Here is a 16,502-nt window from a genome sequence, read left to right on the forward strand (position 1 = left end):
AGACCCATTATGTTCCTTTGGTGTTATCATATCTGGTTGCTTTTTGTGTTTCTTGTGAGTCTGCATTAATCTGTGCACCTGGTGGAACTAATCTTTCTTCCAGTCTTTCTTGTTTCCATAGAAAAAGACTTTCATTTGCAGTTGGGTTTTAGTGTGCCAGTTGGGAAGGGTGTGGTGACTTTTTCAATAGGTATAGTGGTATAGTTTCCATGCAGCATCTTCAGGTGCATTCAGGGCGAGCAGTAACTGTGGGTGCCTCAGTTACCTAGTCCATGGAAGTTTGTGGAAGTGGTGGTGGCGGCATAGGTTGCTAATATTCAGTGTTAAGGGCTTTTAGTGTCTTCCTTATTCTTATTTTCTCCACAATGGGAAGATATAGCCTAGGGAGATCGCTCTTTGTGTCAAATCTGACATGGCCTACAAGAAGGCCTACTGGAGCACTGGGTTCCTGGTACAGGTGCTTAGAGTGGATGTGGGGCCAGGGTCCTAGGTTCAGGGTCTTGTGAACCTATTGTGGCACCTGGGTCTGAGGGTCTCTGGTAGGTTTGCGTGTAGGTTGTCCACAGAGCCAGGGTCTGTGACTTTGGGTACCCCTTAGCAGCTTGGGTTCAGATGGCTGAGTTGTAGCTATGATTCTGTCCCTGTAGGGCAGGGCACAGCTCTGGCCTGACTCCAGAGAAGAAGGGTTGCCCCTGGACGTTTTGGCCTAGGGAGCAGGCTATCGTTGCTATCTAGGAACCTGAGCCAATAGGGCTTATTGGCAACCTAGGTCCCAGGGGATAAGGCGGTGTGTAGTAGTGACCCTAGACCCTGTGCTGGTGGGGCTTGGTAGAATCCCAGACTTTGTGCAGCCAGGTGCAGTAGCAATAAGTAATCCAGACTGGTGGGGCACAGCTGTCATTTGGGCCCTGGGGTGGGGGCAGTAAACAGCATAGCAATGACTGTACATCCTAGGAAGAGGTGTTTCTCAGCTGCTCAGACACTAGGGGGCTAGTCTAGCTTCAGGAAAGGAGAGTAGGAAGTTGTTTGACCTGTAGGATGAGGTGTCTCAGCTCAGCCACTCCTCCGTTTCCCTGGGTTGTGGGTACTACCTTGGCATAGTTCCAGATGCCCAGTTGCTCAGTTCAGCCAGGGCACCAGTTTCCTAGGGGGTGATGTGCTGCTTCAGCTCAGGCCTTGGGGACATGACTGTACTGGGTGGCTCTGGCACCTTTTCTCTGGGATAGACGGTGCTGCTTTAGCTTAGGTACTAGACTGCATGATTACTTTGGGCAGCAAAAGCACCATTTCCTGGGATGCTGGGTGCTGCTTCAACTTAGGCTAGTATACGACTGAACTTAGGGAGGCATGATTGCTCTGAGCAGCCAAGATACTGTTTTCCTAGGAGGCAGTATATGGCTTTAGCTCTGGCTGAGGGGGATGTGAGGGGCGCTAGGTGGAGTAGCTCCACCTCTATTTGGCTCCACTGGGAAAGTTGTACAGCTGCTTGCATCTCAGTCTGTGGATGTCAGGCCGCAGTGTTGGGGTAGCACTGGGGATGAAGGGGTGCTGTGACTACTTGCTCCCAGAGCAAGAAAACTCTAGCCACAGTTCCAATTCCAACATGGTGTAAGTGCAGCAGCTGCACAGGCCACATAGGTCGGCGCACAGCGTTGGCTCCTTTCCTGGGGGGAGCATAGCTCTGTGGACTCCAGGAAGTTCTTTCAGCTGGGCTTCATGCTTGTGAGGACCGCAGGGTATCCCCGTCAGGTCTGTAGGTGTCCAAAGTGTTGATGGGGGTTGCTGGGATCCTCTGCTTAACTCCTTGCCAAGGGAGTTCTTCCTGGTTCCCAGCTGATCCTTCTGTTCTCTATGTGACCATCCTGAGTTTCTGTGCTCACCAGGGTTTCTCTTACTCCACTGATACACTCGGCTGCTCTTCTTCAGTTTTTTTCCATTAAAATACAGTTATTTATTCATTGTTCTGGCTGTGTTTGTGAGGGGGATGGGCATGAGGGACTTATAGTTGGCTATCTTCTAGAACATGCTTTCCCCCTTTCCTGTCTCTTAATCACTGCCTAAGTTGTTAATATCAATAGGAGTTACTCCAGGTATGTTTCTAGCAAAGAAAGTTGATAACAAGGGCGGTATAGAGTGCTTTAATGGGATATTAAGGAAACACATGATAGAATGTCCTTGCATGGAAACACGGGGTCAATAATCCTATTTGATGAATTGCTAGGATTGTGTTCCTTCCTTTTTTTGTTTTTTTTACCAGATGCTTTGGAAGTGTTTCTTATTGTGTATTGAAAATGAGAAGATTTTCACCTCCAACCTAAGTGACCAAGGAAATAAGGGAAACGTTTGTTCTAAACTGATGCTCTTCTGAATGCTTTGATATAAAAGGATGACATTTTATTTTCATTAATTTTTTTACATTTTATTTTTGTTACTTTTTTTAGAGGCAGGGTGTTGCTATGTTGCCCAGGCTGGTCTCAAACACTTGGCCTCATGCAATCCTCCTGCCTGAGCCTCCTGAGTATCAGAGATTACAGGCGAGTGCCACTGTGCCTAGCAAGGATGACATTTTCTGCACTGACACATAGAATGGCCACATCAGAGTCCAACAGTATGATTTACCAACAGCAGCCTTTAACACTGACTCCCACTTCCTGAAAGCAGCAAGCAATGGTAAAGGCAATGGCTGTGGCATCTATTCTGAAGAACAGTAATCAGTGGTGTGGGTAAGCTGCATCTTTTATGGTCAGAAAAGAGAGATAAGACTTACCACGTTTCAAGGAAGTATATGTTTATGTTTTAAAGTGTCTGTTGTGTCAGTACTGATGTGGGGGTGATTTGGAAAGCTAAGAAACAAAAGAAACAAATAGCCAAGCATACTGATGACCCATACTGGCAGTCCCAATGACACTGCCGTGAGAGAAAGGCAGTTGACTGATTTTTTGACCACTTCTCAATATCCTTTGCTGACAGGAAATGGGCACCATCCGGAACAACATATCAAGCATCAGTCTGATTATAGAGTACCATCTCATCTTTGTTGTCAGAACAGACGATTGCCACAATGTCTGTTTTAAAGAAGAGATGGTGGATGTTACAATAAGAAATAAATGAAAGGATTCATAAGAGATCTGCAAAGTCAAAGGGAAGCCTTCTTTCTCTCTCTCTTATAATAATGTGAATTATTTCCTTAATTAAGTAAATATGAAGATAGTAAATTCAGTATTACTGGTTTTACTGTCTAAATCTAAGCTTTATGACTCTGACTTCTGACTTGATCAGAATACTTTTTGTTCATGGATGATTTTTATTTCTTTTTCCACTTAATTTCAAATTTGATTACCACTGTGATTATTAAAAAAAATCTAGTTAAATTTTTCATGAAATTTTAAGGAGATTGTTTCATATCCCAGTCCACAAAGTTCTTAGCATTTAAACAGTCAATGTTCAGACTATTGAAAGCCTAGATTTTCTTTTTTTTTTTTTTTTTTTTTTTTTTTGAGACGGAGTCTCGCTCTGTCGCCCAGGCTGGAGTGTAGTGGCCGGATCTCAGCTCACTGCAAGCTCCGCCTCCCGGGTTCCCGCCATTCTCCTGCCTCAGCCTCCCGAGTAGCTGGGACTACAGGCGCCGCCACCATGCCCGGCTAATGTTTTTTGCATTTTTAGTAGAGACGGGGTTTCACCGTGTTAGCCAGGATGGTCTCGATCTCCTGACCTCGTGATCCGCCGTTCTCGGCCTCCCAAAGTGCTGGGATTACAGGCTTGAGCCACCGCGCCCGGCCTTAGATTTTCTTAAGGTTTTTATCCTATGTATTCTCAGAGTAATATTTTTTTTTAACATTTTATGTTTTTATTTTTATTTTGAGATGAAGTTTTGCTCTTGTTTCCCAGGCTGGAGTGCAATGGCACGATCTTGGCTCACTGCAACCTCCGCCTCCCGGGTTCAAGCGATTCTCCTGCCTCAGCCTCCTGAATAGCCGGGATTACAGGCACCCACTACCACGCCCAGCTAATTTTTTCTACTTTTAGTAGAGACGGGGTTTCACCATGTTGGCCAGGCTGGTCTCAAACTCCTGACTTCAGGTGATCCACCTGCTTTGGCCTCCCAAAGTGCTGGGATTACAGGCGCGAGCCATTGAGACTGGCCTAATATTTTATCTGTTATGTTTTTTGTTCTTCCTGTCAACTAATCATGGCATTTTGCCATATTTGAATTTACTTTGGAACTCTTGGAAAGTAATGGTTTGGTACTGTAGTTTATATTGCTAAGAACATTATTCATTAGTCACACAGAAAGTGTATAACATAATTAGTTGAGTAGTAGTAAATCACATTGAAGTTAGTGTTGGTGGAGAAGGAGACCTAATTTCCAAGTGACTTTTACCATGGCATATTTCTCAGCCTTAGCAGTTCTCTTCCAAACAATATGGTTATCCTTTCCCTGATGAATTATCAGGATCTCTTTCCAGTCCTTTGTCTTCTTCTGAATTGTTTAAAATTTATCGTTGAAGTCACCGAAAAAGTGAGCAGGTTAATTGCTATCCCTGTGAGTTTGCGTGGGGAAAAGAAAATTCTCCCTTGTTCCAGACAGGTCTAGTGTTAGGGTAGAGCCAGATATATCCTATTAACTGTGTTGTCCTTAAGCATCACTCAAGTTTTTAAGCCGTGCTCTCTGGACTTGTATATGGACTTCTATCTGGAGAAAATGATTCACTTTAGAAGTCATGAAGGAAGAGAATAAAAGGGATCCTTTCCCCTACATTTTCTAGTACACAGGGGAGAATATAATCACATTTTCCATCAAAACAAATAGAAAACTCTAGATGTTTATTTTGGACAGTTAGGAAATTATATCGCTGTTACCAGGCTTCCATTTTGGTTTCTGGTCATTAGAAAGCATTACCCTTGCTTTGATGATGGTTGGCCGAGGATCCAAGATGCCCTGCATTTTCCTCAGTGCAGGCACAACAAAGAGATTGCAGGTGACGACAGCCGATACAGGATTCCCTGAAAGTCAACCAAGCAGTTATTTATAATACACTGTGTAACAATTTGCCAAATAGTTATGTCTGTCTATATCTTCGGGTATCAGAATGTGATGGAAGTGACTAGTCACAATTTTTCCTCTTCTGAATCACCTTGAATCCAACTAGAACAGAGGTATAGTCAACTAAATGCCACAGGGGGTATAAACATTTGTGTCTTTCAGTAAAATGGAGAATTCTGCTGCCTAGAAGCTGTTTAACACCATTTGTTTTTGCTTTCCTGAGCCAGTTGAAAGCCATTACTAATCTTATTGTCAAGATTACTCATTACTAATCTTGTTTTAAAGCCGTTTACAAGTTTTATATATCTATTTGCTATTTTTTAAGCATTTAAAAATTACTATAGTATTACAAGCTTGGTACCCAAACTGAGAAAATATAAACATAAGGAAACTTATTTATAACCTTCTCTACCTAGATATTCCTTTAAATTTAAAAAAAAAAAAAAAAAAACACCAAACAAATGATTTAAGATGTGTCTTAAGGACCTGAAGATGAATACTGTTATGGATTGAATTCACATGATAAAGCTATAACTCGGCCGGGCGCGGTGGCTCAAGCCTGTAATCCCAGCACTTTGGGAGGCCGAGACGGGCGGATCACGAGGTCAGGAGATCGAGACCATCCTGGCTAACACGGTGAAACCCCGTCTCTACTAAAAAAAATACAAAAAACTAGCCAGGCGAGGTGGCGGGCGCCTGTAGTCCCAGCTACTCGGGAGGCTGAGGCAGGAGAATGACGTAAACCCAGGAGGCGGAGCTTGCAGTGAGCTGAGATCCGGCCACTGCACTCCAGCCTGGGCGACAGAGCGAGACTCCTTCTAAAAAAAAAAAAAAAAAAAAAAAAAAAAAGCTATACCTCCAATATGATTGACTGTATTTGGAGATAGGGCCTTTAAGGAGGTAATTAAGGTAAATAAGGTCATAAAGGTGTGGCTGTAATCCAATAGGACTGATGTCCTTATAAAAAGAGGAAGAGACACCAGGAGTCTATATACATACAGGAAAGATCATGTGAAGACACAGTGAAAAGGTTGCTGTCTACAAGCCAGGAAGAGAAGCCTCACCAGAAGCCAACCTTGCTAGCACCTTGATTTTGGACTTCCAGCCTCCAGAACTGTAATAAAATATATTTCTGTTGTTTAAGCTACCCAGTCTGGGCCAGGCGCAGTGGCTCATGCCTGTAATCCCAGCACTTTGGGAGGCCACGGTGGTTGGATCACAAGGTAGGAGACCGAGATCATCCTGGCTAACACTGTGAAACCCCGTTTCCACTAAAAATAAAAAAATTAGTCAGGCGTGGTGGTGGGCACCTATAGTCCCAGCTACTCAGGAGGCTGAGGCAGGAGAATGGCGTGAACCTGGGAGGTGGAGCTTGCAGTGAGCAGAGATTGTGCCACTGCACTCCAGCCTGGGCGACAGAGTGAGACTCTGTCTCAAAAAAAAAAAAAAAAAAAAAAAAAAGCTACCCAGTCTGTGGTATTCTGTCATGGCAGCCTGAGCAGACTAATACAAATAACAAATTCTTTTAAAGTTATGAGAAGAATTTAAGGAATTCAACTATATCTCTCCAAGAAGAAATCTAGGTGTGTCATACACTTCAAAGGAGGAAGGGTGGGCTGTGAAGAAGCAACCACCTGGGCTGTAAATAACAGATTTGATTTCTTGTGTGGCATTATTATCTAACCAAGCTGTGAGATCTTGGCAAGTTCCAAAGTTTTTTGAGTCTGACTTTACTCATCTATGAAATGAAAGGTTTGGATTACATGATTCTCAACATCTCTTCTGGTTCTAAAATTCCAATTGTTTTAATACTTTTATACAGTTCTATGTAAGTATGAATGTATCACCTGGAGTGGGGAATGGGCTACTAGATTTTTAGGTTCCCTTGGCCTGGCTAAACACTGCTTATTACATCATCAAGTCAAAAGGCAATGGTCAGTTTAGCCTATTATTAGCTATAATCATACCTCCAATTCTCTTCTACCTACAAAAGTGCTTAAGAATAGATTTTTTAAGGTGCAAAAAGTGACAAGTGATACTAATAATTTCAATGGAAAAATGAGTTGTCCACAGAACAGCAGACTCTTAAATAAAAGAATCAATTACTTTCCCTTGCTTCAAAATACAAGCAGATAGAATATTTTTTCTGGAAAAGCAAAACAAAAACCCAAACAAATAAAAAAGCCATTGTTCATCAAGGATTATAAAATCCTTACAATACTACTACTTTATAACATTACTGTATAAAAAATGAAGCGCTCCAATTATTTTAGAGGCGGGGTTTTGCTATGTATGAAAAAGGATTGGAAGGACTGATATCAAAAACTTGTAATAGTGGTTTATCTATATGTGTGTGTTGGGGGATTATGGTTAACACTTTTTTATGCTTATCTGTATTTTCTGATTTTTACAACAGTGAGCATCACTCTAGCAATGTTAAAAATGTCAAATAAAGCAAGTAAATATACACAACTTTGATTTAAAACTTGTCAAGATTAGGGATGGCTTTAAATGCATGGCCTGCAGGAAAGCAGAGATACAGTTTTGAAATGGAAAATCCTTGTAAAGCTGCGCATGGTGGCTCATGCCTGTAATCCCAAAACTTTGGGAGGCTGAGGCGGGTGGATGGCTTGAGCTCAGAAGTTGAGACCAGCCTGGGCAACATAGCGAAATTCCGTCTCTACAAAAAATACAAAAATTAGCCAGGGGTAATAGCAAGCGCCTATAGTTCCAGCTACCTGGGAGGCTGAGGTGGGAGAATGGCTTGAGCCTAGGAGACAGAGGTTGTAGTGAGATGAGATCGCGCTGCTGCACTCTAGCCTAGGCGACAGAGCCAGACCTTGTCTCAAAAAAACTCGCAAAAACAAACAACAACAACAACAAAAACATCAAGAGAAGCAAGAAAATCCTTGTAAACGGAACCACTTTGCACATTTTACAATCTGAACATGTGAGTTTCCACTGCCCTCTGTTGGTTCACTCAGGCTGAGCAGATAAGGTTTCAAATTAAAAGCAGGAATTTGAAAATAGGTTTTAATTTTATAACATCTTTGGTATAATGGTGAAATAGGCTCCCACAGTAACATTCTTTGTTATAATATCACTGATGGTCTGTAGGTTAAGTCATATCTTCTGCAGACAAAAGAGGCCCTTCCAGGCCAAATGAAGCTAGGAAAAGGAGCACATTTCTTTATACAATGGCTATCAGAGCATCCAAGGAATTACGAAAGGTCCTAAGGAGTTTCATGTTACAGATACATTCTGAGGACTATTTTACTTAAATGTCCTCTCTCTGAAAATTTTCTATATGATAGAAATCTAATCTCTTTAATGCTTATAGATAGGGGCTTAAAATGTTTTTAAAGTTTAACATTTTTCTGCCTGTTTCCATTTCTTTACATTTCCATTTTGAGATTTACTTGACATAAAAAACAAATAAATATCCCAAAGCCATAAGATTTGTAAATCTCAAATAAATAAGTTATTTTCTAAAGGAATCTGTGCCAAAAAATAGAGAACTGAACGGAATGATCAGAGGATAATTTTAAAGTTAAAAAAAAATAGATGCATAAAACTTTTAGACTCTTTAAAAATTTATCAAGATTCATCATGACTTTAAATATATAACCCCAAATCACTAAAAATTTGAATTTGAAAATCCATGTGAACTGAACCCACTTTGTTCTTTCTATAATCTGAACATGTAAGTTTCTGCTCACATTGGGGCAAGCGTGGGAATGGGGAAGTTGTAGACAGATGATGAGTGGGATTTGGCTGAGAAGCACTAGTAACAGTAGTAGCCTGACCTTTCCTCTTCCCCCTCCCCTCAACCAGCCCAAATCTGGCAAGGACCAGAGGCAGCTTTGTATTTTCTGATTTGGTATTGGCATGGGTGACTCAAGGCACTTTGGCCTCTAGAGCACAATACTTCTGGTTATGAGAGGTATTAGGCTGCTAACTTCAACCAGTTTCCTACAAGGAAAAAGCAGGTGCCCCAGAAAGATCCAGTGACAGCTAACACTTGATTATCATCTCAGGATTTGGAATGTGCTTTGATATATATTATCTAATCTGATTTTACACCAACCCTATGAAGTAGATATTAGTCTTATTTTGCAGGTGAAGAAACTTCCTAGAGAGGTTAAGTGATTGGTCGTTTAGAAAAGCTGAGACTTGAGCCCAGGTCTTTCAGATTTCAAACTAGGTGGTCTAATAGGGTACTGGTCACAAGAGAAGTCCAAAAAATTTTGGCTATTTTTCCAGAAAAAGCAAAGGAAACATTTTTTATTCTTACCAGGTAGTGCAAAGATTATTTTTCTTACACCATCAATATCCAAAGTTGCAAATGTTGTTGGCAAGCTAGAAGAAAAAGTCACTTGTTAGTGATTGCTAAGCAATATGATGAATACATTAAGTACTCCAGTGTTTTTGTAATCCATACACTTATCATATAGAAAATACTTTTCTGTTGACTCGCCTTTACATCTTTATACTCTGAAGTATTCTATACACACTTAAATAAGTTTTTTTTTAGTATTTCCTGTTTTCAAGTAACCACACTTTCTGGTTTACAAAAAATTACTTACTTTTTTTTTTTTTTTTTTCTTGCCAGTGCCATAGAAATGGACTCCAAATCTTGGAGTTTCCAAGTTTTCCCACCCCTGTAGTTAACAACGTTTATACTACTTTTGCTGGCAATTTACAATAATCATTCTTAAAAGCAGAAGACTGGCCGGGCATGGTGGCTCACACCTGTAATCCCAACACTTTGGGAGGCTGAAGCGGGTGGATCACTTGAGGTCAGGAGTTTGAGATGAGCTTGGGCAACATGGTGAAACCCTATCTCCACTAAAAATACAAAAATTAGCCAGGTGTAGTGGTGTGTACCTGTAATCCCAGCTACTCGGGAGGCTGAGGCAGGAGAATCGCTTGAACCTGGGAGGCAGAGGTTGCAGTGAGCTGAGATGGCCACTGCACTCCAGCCTGGGCGACAGAGCAAGACTCCATCTCAAAAAAAAAAAAAAAAAAAAAAAAAAAAAAAAAAAAAAAAAAGAAAAAGCAGAAGACCGGAAGACTACCTGATAATATGTCTATCAGATAGTTGCCTATTGTTCAAAATGAGTATTTTTTTTAAACCTTTTTCTTTCAATCGTGCTTCTTCTGTATTAGCCTTTTAAAACTATCTTTAGCATAGACATAAACACTTCCCTATTATCAAGACATTATTTTTGAAATATCAAAATAAAATATCATGACTAGAACAAAATTAATAGTAATTTTTTTTTGGAGATGGAGTTTCACTGGAGTGAAATGGTGCGATCTCGGCTCACTGCAACCTCTGGCCTTCCGGGTTCAAGTGATTCTCCTGCCTCAGCCTCCTGAGCAGCTGGGATTATAGGCATGTGCCACCACCTCGCCCAGCTAATTTTGTATTTTTAGTGGAGATGGGATTTCTCCATGCTGGTCAGGCTGGTCTTGAACCCCTGACCTCAGGTGATCCACCCACCTCGGCCTACCAAAGTGCTGGGATTACAGGTGTGAGCCACTGCGCCCGGCCAAAATTAGTAGTAATTTAAAAATATTCTCAAATTATACTTCCTCAAGATTTTGACATGAACTCTTATCATGGGAGGTTGGGTGGAAGGAGTGAGTGGCATATGAGAATAGTGTTTTTTTCCTATTCATTACCTTTTATATAGAATTTTAGCTAAAAAATCTCATTATATTAATGAACATTAAGCAATGCAGAATTCTGATGAAATATTAACCTTTTCAGCACTTAAATTGTTTTAGTTTTACTATTTTTGGAGGTTGATCTTTTAAAAATAGATCCCTCACTCATTACCTTTGGCAATAATACAGCGACACTGACTTTTTTTTGATGATTTATAGCCATCATTATTAATGTGTTCTACTCTGCTGTAATACAGTGATGTTAGGTCACAAGAGAACTATGCGTTGTTTTCACCCCTACCATAACCCCACATTGCTATGTTTCTATAGTTCTTGTTTCTTGTTTCGGTTTTTTTATTTCTTCCCAATTTTTTTTTTTTCCCTGTGGCACCTTGTAATGCAAAACTGCTATCATCTTGACCATTAAAGCTGGTTTTAGGTTTGAGAACCAGAGAATGATAGCAATAGTTATATTGTTAGAATGAAAATAATAACAGTAATAATAAAAATATCTATTTTTATTTATTTATTTTTTGAGACAAGGTCTTGATCTGTCACCCATGCTGGAGTGCAGTGGCTTAATCATGGCTCACTGCAGTCTCCATCTCCTGGGCTGAAGCAATCCTCCAGCCTCAGTCTTCCAAGTAGGTAGGACTACAGGCATGCACCACCATGTCCAGCTAATTTTTAAATTTTTAATACAGATGAGGTCTCGCTATGTGCCCAGGCTGGTCTGGAACTCCTGAGCTCAAGTGATCCACAGGTTTGGGCCACTGGGCCTGGCTAAAATATCTGTTTTTTAAGTAATATCTATGCATCGCATTCATTATTTCATTTAAGTCTTACAACAAGCTTATGAGGTAACAATTATTATCCCATTTTATATGGAAACTGAGATTCAGAGAGATTAGGGAATGTGGTCCAAGTCACTCAGCTACTAAGTGGGGGAACACAAATTTGAACCAAGGTTGTTCTATAACTTTAGCTTATATGTGGATAAAGATCTCACAGGATGGTTATGTAGTGTTAGTCCAGTTAGATCTCTGGACATCTATTTTGGGAGGCCTTTTTTTTTTTTAGACGGAGTCTCGCTCTGTTGCCCAGGCTGGAGTGCAGTAGCGTGATCTGGCTCACTGCAAGCTCCACCTCCCAGGTTCACACCATTCTCCTGGCCCAGCCTCCTGAGTAGCTGGGACTACAGGCGCCAGCCACCACGCCCAGCTAATTTTTTGTACTTTTAGTAGAGACGGGGTTTCACTGTATTAGCCAAGATGGTCTTGATCTCCTGACCTCGTGATCCGCCCGCCTCCGCCTCCCAAAGCACTGGCATTACAGGCATGAGCCACCGCGCCCAGCCCACTCTGAGGCTTTTCTTTTGCATACTTTCTGATTCTTTGCTGTGTTTTAGAAAACTGAGATTAGATTTTGATACTGATTTATGGATAGGTTATTTGGCAATGATTATGGTGTGATGCAAATAATTTCAAAGATTTGTTTTTAATAACAGCTATGCTCATTGTAGATGACCCAATAAAAACAGTGATTGGTAGATCTGGTTGCTAATACTCCGAATGCTTTTCTGAGTATCTTTGCCTCTAAAATGAAAGAGCTTAATTGCATTCTGAAAGCACTGTTATGTGGAAATAGCAAAGCCAAATTGTATTTGTGTGTTTTACATTTCTTCTGTTCTAATATTAAGTAGCAATTACCTTTAAGTTCTTATTACCTTTAGAAAAGCATAAAATTCTGGTGAACTAAAAGAAGCCCATTTAAACTTCGAAACTACTTTATTTTAGCAAACCCACAGATAATAAGAATGAGGAGACAATGTATTAACACCTTCTTTCTTCCACTGTATTTAAAGCCCATTTAAATTATAGGGCCAATTTAAGCAATCTTTTGCATCTTGCAAGTAGGTAATGTAATTTCTATAAAGGTACTCATTAAAAAAGGATTCCATTACAAAAATATTTTGTTATTATGCATTGCTATCATAAATGTCCTATTGCTAAACTGTGAATTTTTTTTAAGCTCTGGAAGCCATTTCCTTGGAACTCAAAACCTATTACTCAGTTCTCCTCTTGAGATCAGACTATAAGAGCATTTACGCAATGGTTGAGGTCACAGAGTGTTATGATTTTAAGGGAGGAAATTAAACATTAGGAATTGATGAACTGCTAAAGTTGAAGTGAGTGGTAAATAACAGATTAAAAAAAGAGTACAAAAGTTATCACAGGCACTGAGAATATTTTAAATAATAGATATTATACAAATAACTCTTCTCTGGGACAAGAGAGGTGAGGGCAAGTAGTGTTTGCTTCTTTCCCTCTGCAAATGGAACAATCAATTAATTAAATTTTTTTTTTTTTTTTTTTTGAGGCAGGGTCTTACTCTGCTGCCCAGGTCAGAGTGCAGTGGCACTATCATGGCTCATTGCCACCTCTGCCTCCTGGGCTCAAGTGATCCTCTCACCTTAGCCTCCCAAGTAGTTGGGACTACAGGCATGTGCCACCACACCCGACTAATTTTTGTGTTTTTTGTAGAGACAGGGTTTTGCCATGTTGCCCAGGTTGGTCTCCAACTTCTGGGCTCAAGCGAGCCACCCCCACGGCCTCCCAAAATGCTGGGATTATAGGCGTGAGGCACTGCACTCGGCCCAATTCAATTTTTGAGGTTTTGAGAAGCACATTGATATACTTTTGGGATATTCTCTGTATTCTAATCAGATTAGTACTGCCCATGGGCTCAGGAAAAAAAAAAAAAAAAAAAAAAAAGGAGGTATACCCAATAGCATAATAATATTTGTGTAAGACAAAATGATCCAAATCCAATAGTTTCTTTCTTTTTTTTTTTATTGAGACAAGGTCTCACTCTGTTACCCAGGCTGGACTGCAGTGGCATGATCTTGACTCACTGCAATCTCTGCTTCCCAGCTCAAGTGATTCTCCAGCCTCATCCTCCCGTGTAGATGGGACTATAGGTACAAGCAACTAATGCCTGACTAATTTTTGTATTTTTTATACAGACTGGGTTTCTCAATGTTGCCAAGGCTGGTCTGGAACTCCTGAGTTCAAAGCAATCCAAACGCCTCAGCATCCCAATGTGCTGGGGATTACAGGTGTGAGCCACCATGCCCAGCCCCAATTCAACAGTTTCAATAATAAAAAGGCCCTATCAGCAGCAGCCATATTGAGGCACGCTCAACAGGCAACTACAGAAATATAAAGCCAAGAATTCTATCTAATTGTGGACAAAGCTTTAGGGATAATCTTAATTCTATACTAAAAATGGCCAAATTGTGGAGGTAAAGCCTGATCTCTATCCTAGAACTGACATGAGGCACTTATTAGGAGGGCTAGCTTGATACTTTAAAGGCTTTTGAAATTTGTTGATGGTACCCATAGCTCACTTATAACAACTGAGAAGCCTCTCGGCTTCTCTCCTAGGGTTCATTAACAGTAAAGCATCATTACTGTTGTCCCTAACAGCATGGAGGTGTGCTGGAACTCTCAGCCACACAGTTGAGGTCTTTGAACAGGAAATCATAGGTTCATAGAGTAGCAAAGGTCTAAACTATTTCTTAAAGATATGGCCATATCTTTCACTAACACCAACGTTTGGCAACCTTTGAGGATTTATAACTGACTTCAGGACCTCCATCAGCCCTTCTTTAGGTGTTATTAATTTTTAAGAGATGTGCAAATTCATGGTTATTTTTCTTAGTTATTTTTCTTTCCTCCTGGGGACCAGAAGGAAGCAGTGTGACAGTCAACTTAACAAAACATTCTTGCAAAGGAAAAAAACAAATTAAACCTGAATTTAATCAAGCCTTTGTATCTTTCAATTTATAGCATACATCAGAGACAGAGGAACATAACCTAAGGAAGTAATCAGCCAAATCCATTCATCAGTACACATGATCCATTTTCTCTAGCAAGTCAATGGCACAACAACAACAAAAAGGGTGGGGGCAGAAAATGTTCTCATTTAATAGAGACTTAAACAAATACACTGAGTGGACCTTAACGCAATCCTTATCAAACAAAACAATTATAAAAAGGCATTCTTTTTCTTGATATGTGGGAGAAATTTGAATATGATCAGGGTATTAGATGATATTAAAGTATTATTTATTTTGTTAGATGAGATAATACCATTGTGGTTAGGTAAGAGAATACTGTTGTTAGTATTATTATTTCAAATGTATATCAAAATGACATGTCTAGAATTTGCTTTTAAACAATCCAGTCCTCTCTCCCCACTAAAACGCAGGGTGGGGTGGAGGTATTGATAAAACAATTACAGAAAAATGTTGATAGTTACTGAAGCTGGGTGATGGGTACATGGGGTGGGGGTTCGTTCCCTACTTTTGGGTATATTTGAGAGTTCTCATATTAATTATTTTTAAAAAGAGAGAAAGAAGCAGTTTGGGCAAAAAGAGAAAAAGAGGAAGAAGAAACTAGGGATGAGAATAAAAAGGAGAAAAAGTTTGGAAAGTTGCTGTGTTTTGTTCATACCAATCTCAGTGACACATAAGGAAGATGAATTCCTATTTCATTAGGACCTGCACTTGTGCAAAGGATCCTAATACTATATTTCTTTTTTCTTGGAATAGTTAATTCATAATAGGAAACGTAAAAAGAAGGCATTTAAAAGTTTGTTAGTTAAAGCAAGCCAAACCAACCCCATATATGAGATAACAAGATTATTTTCATACCCTGGTTTCATAAAAACCCTGCCAAAATGGATCTGAGCATGAAGATCAATGTCCAGCACCTGCTTGAGATAGTCCTGCAAACATTAAAAATAATCACTTTACTTTCAAACATTTTAATATTAGACTTTCAACACTTTAAATGAACATTAAATTAATTTATAAGATTGAAATGAAAAGAAACATCTTTCTTATTTTAATGAAGTTGATTTGCGTAACACAATATTCCTTCATTCCTCATTTATCCATTTATTCATTCAGTAAATAGTCGCTTAACACTTGGTATATGATGAGTACCAATCTATGTGCAGGGGCATACAGCCTTGAACAAAAGAGACAACGTCCCTGTCCTCATAGAAAGTACATTCTAGTAGGAAAAGTTAGATAAAAACAAAACAACTACATTAATGTATAACATCACTAGCTGGTGGGTTGTTTCTCTTCTAAGATAGAATTTTATGTCTGAGGAAGGATGTTAACAAATATGTCTTAAGTTGTGCCTGGGCAAGCAACCTACATGTATGTATCCTACACCATTCTGCTTAATGATCTTAAAGCCATATACATTCCTTGAAGAGAGACTTGAACATATGTCCACAGACTTGAACATATGCCCACAGATTATTTAGATTTGTTAAATCTAAATAACTCAACTAAAATGAAAAACAGGAAGGGAACTCTAAAACAGAAAGTCAAGGGAGTTTAACTACTCCAACTTTATATTCTAGTATTAAAAACAAAACTAACCTGTGGCTATGACCAACCCACAGATTCCCAAATCTGATCTTTGGAAATGACATATAACACCGCTCTGCAGCTGGTGTTGTAGACAGAAAGAAAAAAATTGCAGTCCTTAACATTTCTCTTAAATAATACAAACCTAGCTAGGTCTATTACTAAATTTTTTGGTTTACTAATCTAAAAGTGAGTCCAGTAACCTGCCTACATTTTAAATATTTCACAAGCTATGAGGTACTTTTATTTGTAAACATGTGTTCCCTTCTATCTCCACAGCCTCAACCAACATCATCTCACTCCTTGCCAATAGTGCCACCCTCCTCCTGTGGGGAG

The 16,502-nt window shown here is 39.8% G+C and overlaps 1 protein-coding gene across 20 annotated transcripts in view; it reads right to left on the bottom strand.

The window, feature by feature from the left end:
• GPHN (gephyrin) overlaps positions 1 to 16,502 on the bottom strand; it is a 736,147-nt gene that overhangs the window by 8,148 nt on the left and 711,497 nt on the right. For all 20 annotated transcript variants that reach the window (XM_050797033.1, XM_050797030.1, XM_050797026.1 and 17 more), the window contains 3 exons: positions 15,435 to 15,508; positions 9,339 to 9,403; positions 4,901 to 5,004 (listed from right to left, as the gene is read on the bottom strand). In XM_050797033.1, the coding sequence (XP_050652990.1) occupies positions 4,901 to 5,004; positions 9,339 to 9,403; positions 15,435 to 15,508 (243 nt within the window). The remainder of the gene's footprint in view (positions 1 to 4,900; positions 5,005 to 9,338; positions 9,404 to 15,434; positions 15,509 to 16,502) is intronic.

The sequence above is a fragment of the Macaca thibetana genome, chromosome 7, assembly GCF_024542745.1.
Source record: "Macaca thibetana thibetana isolate TM-01 chromosome 7, ASM2454274v1, whole genome shotgun sequence".
Lineage (NCBI taxonomy): Eukaryota > Metazoa > Chordata > Mammalia > Primates > Cercopithecidae > Macaca > Macaca thibetana.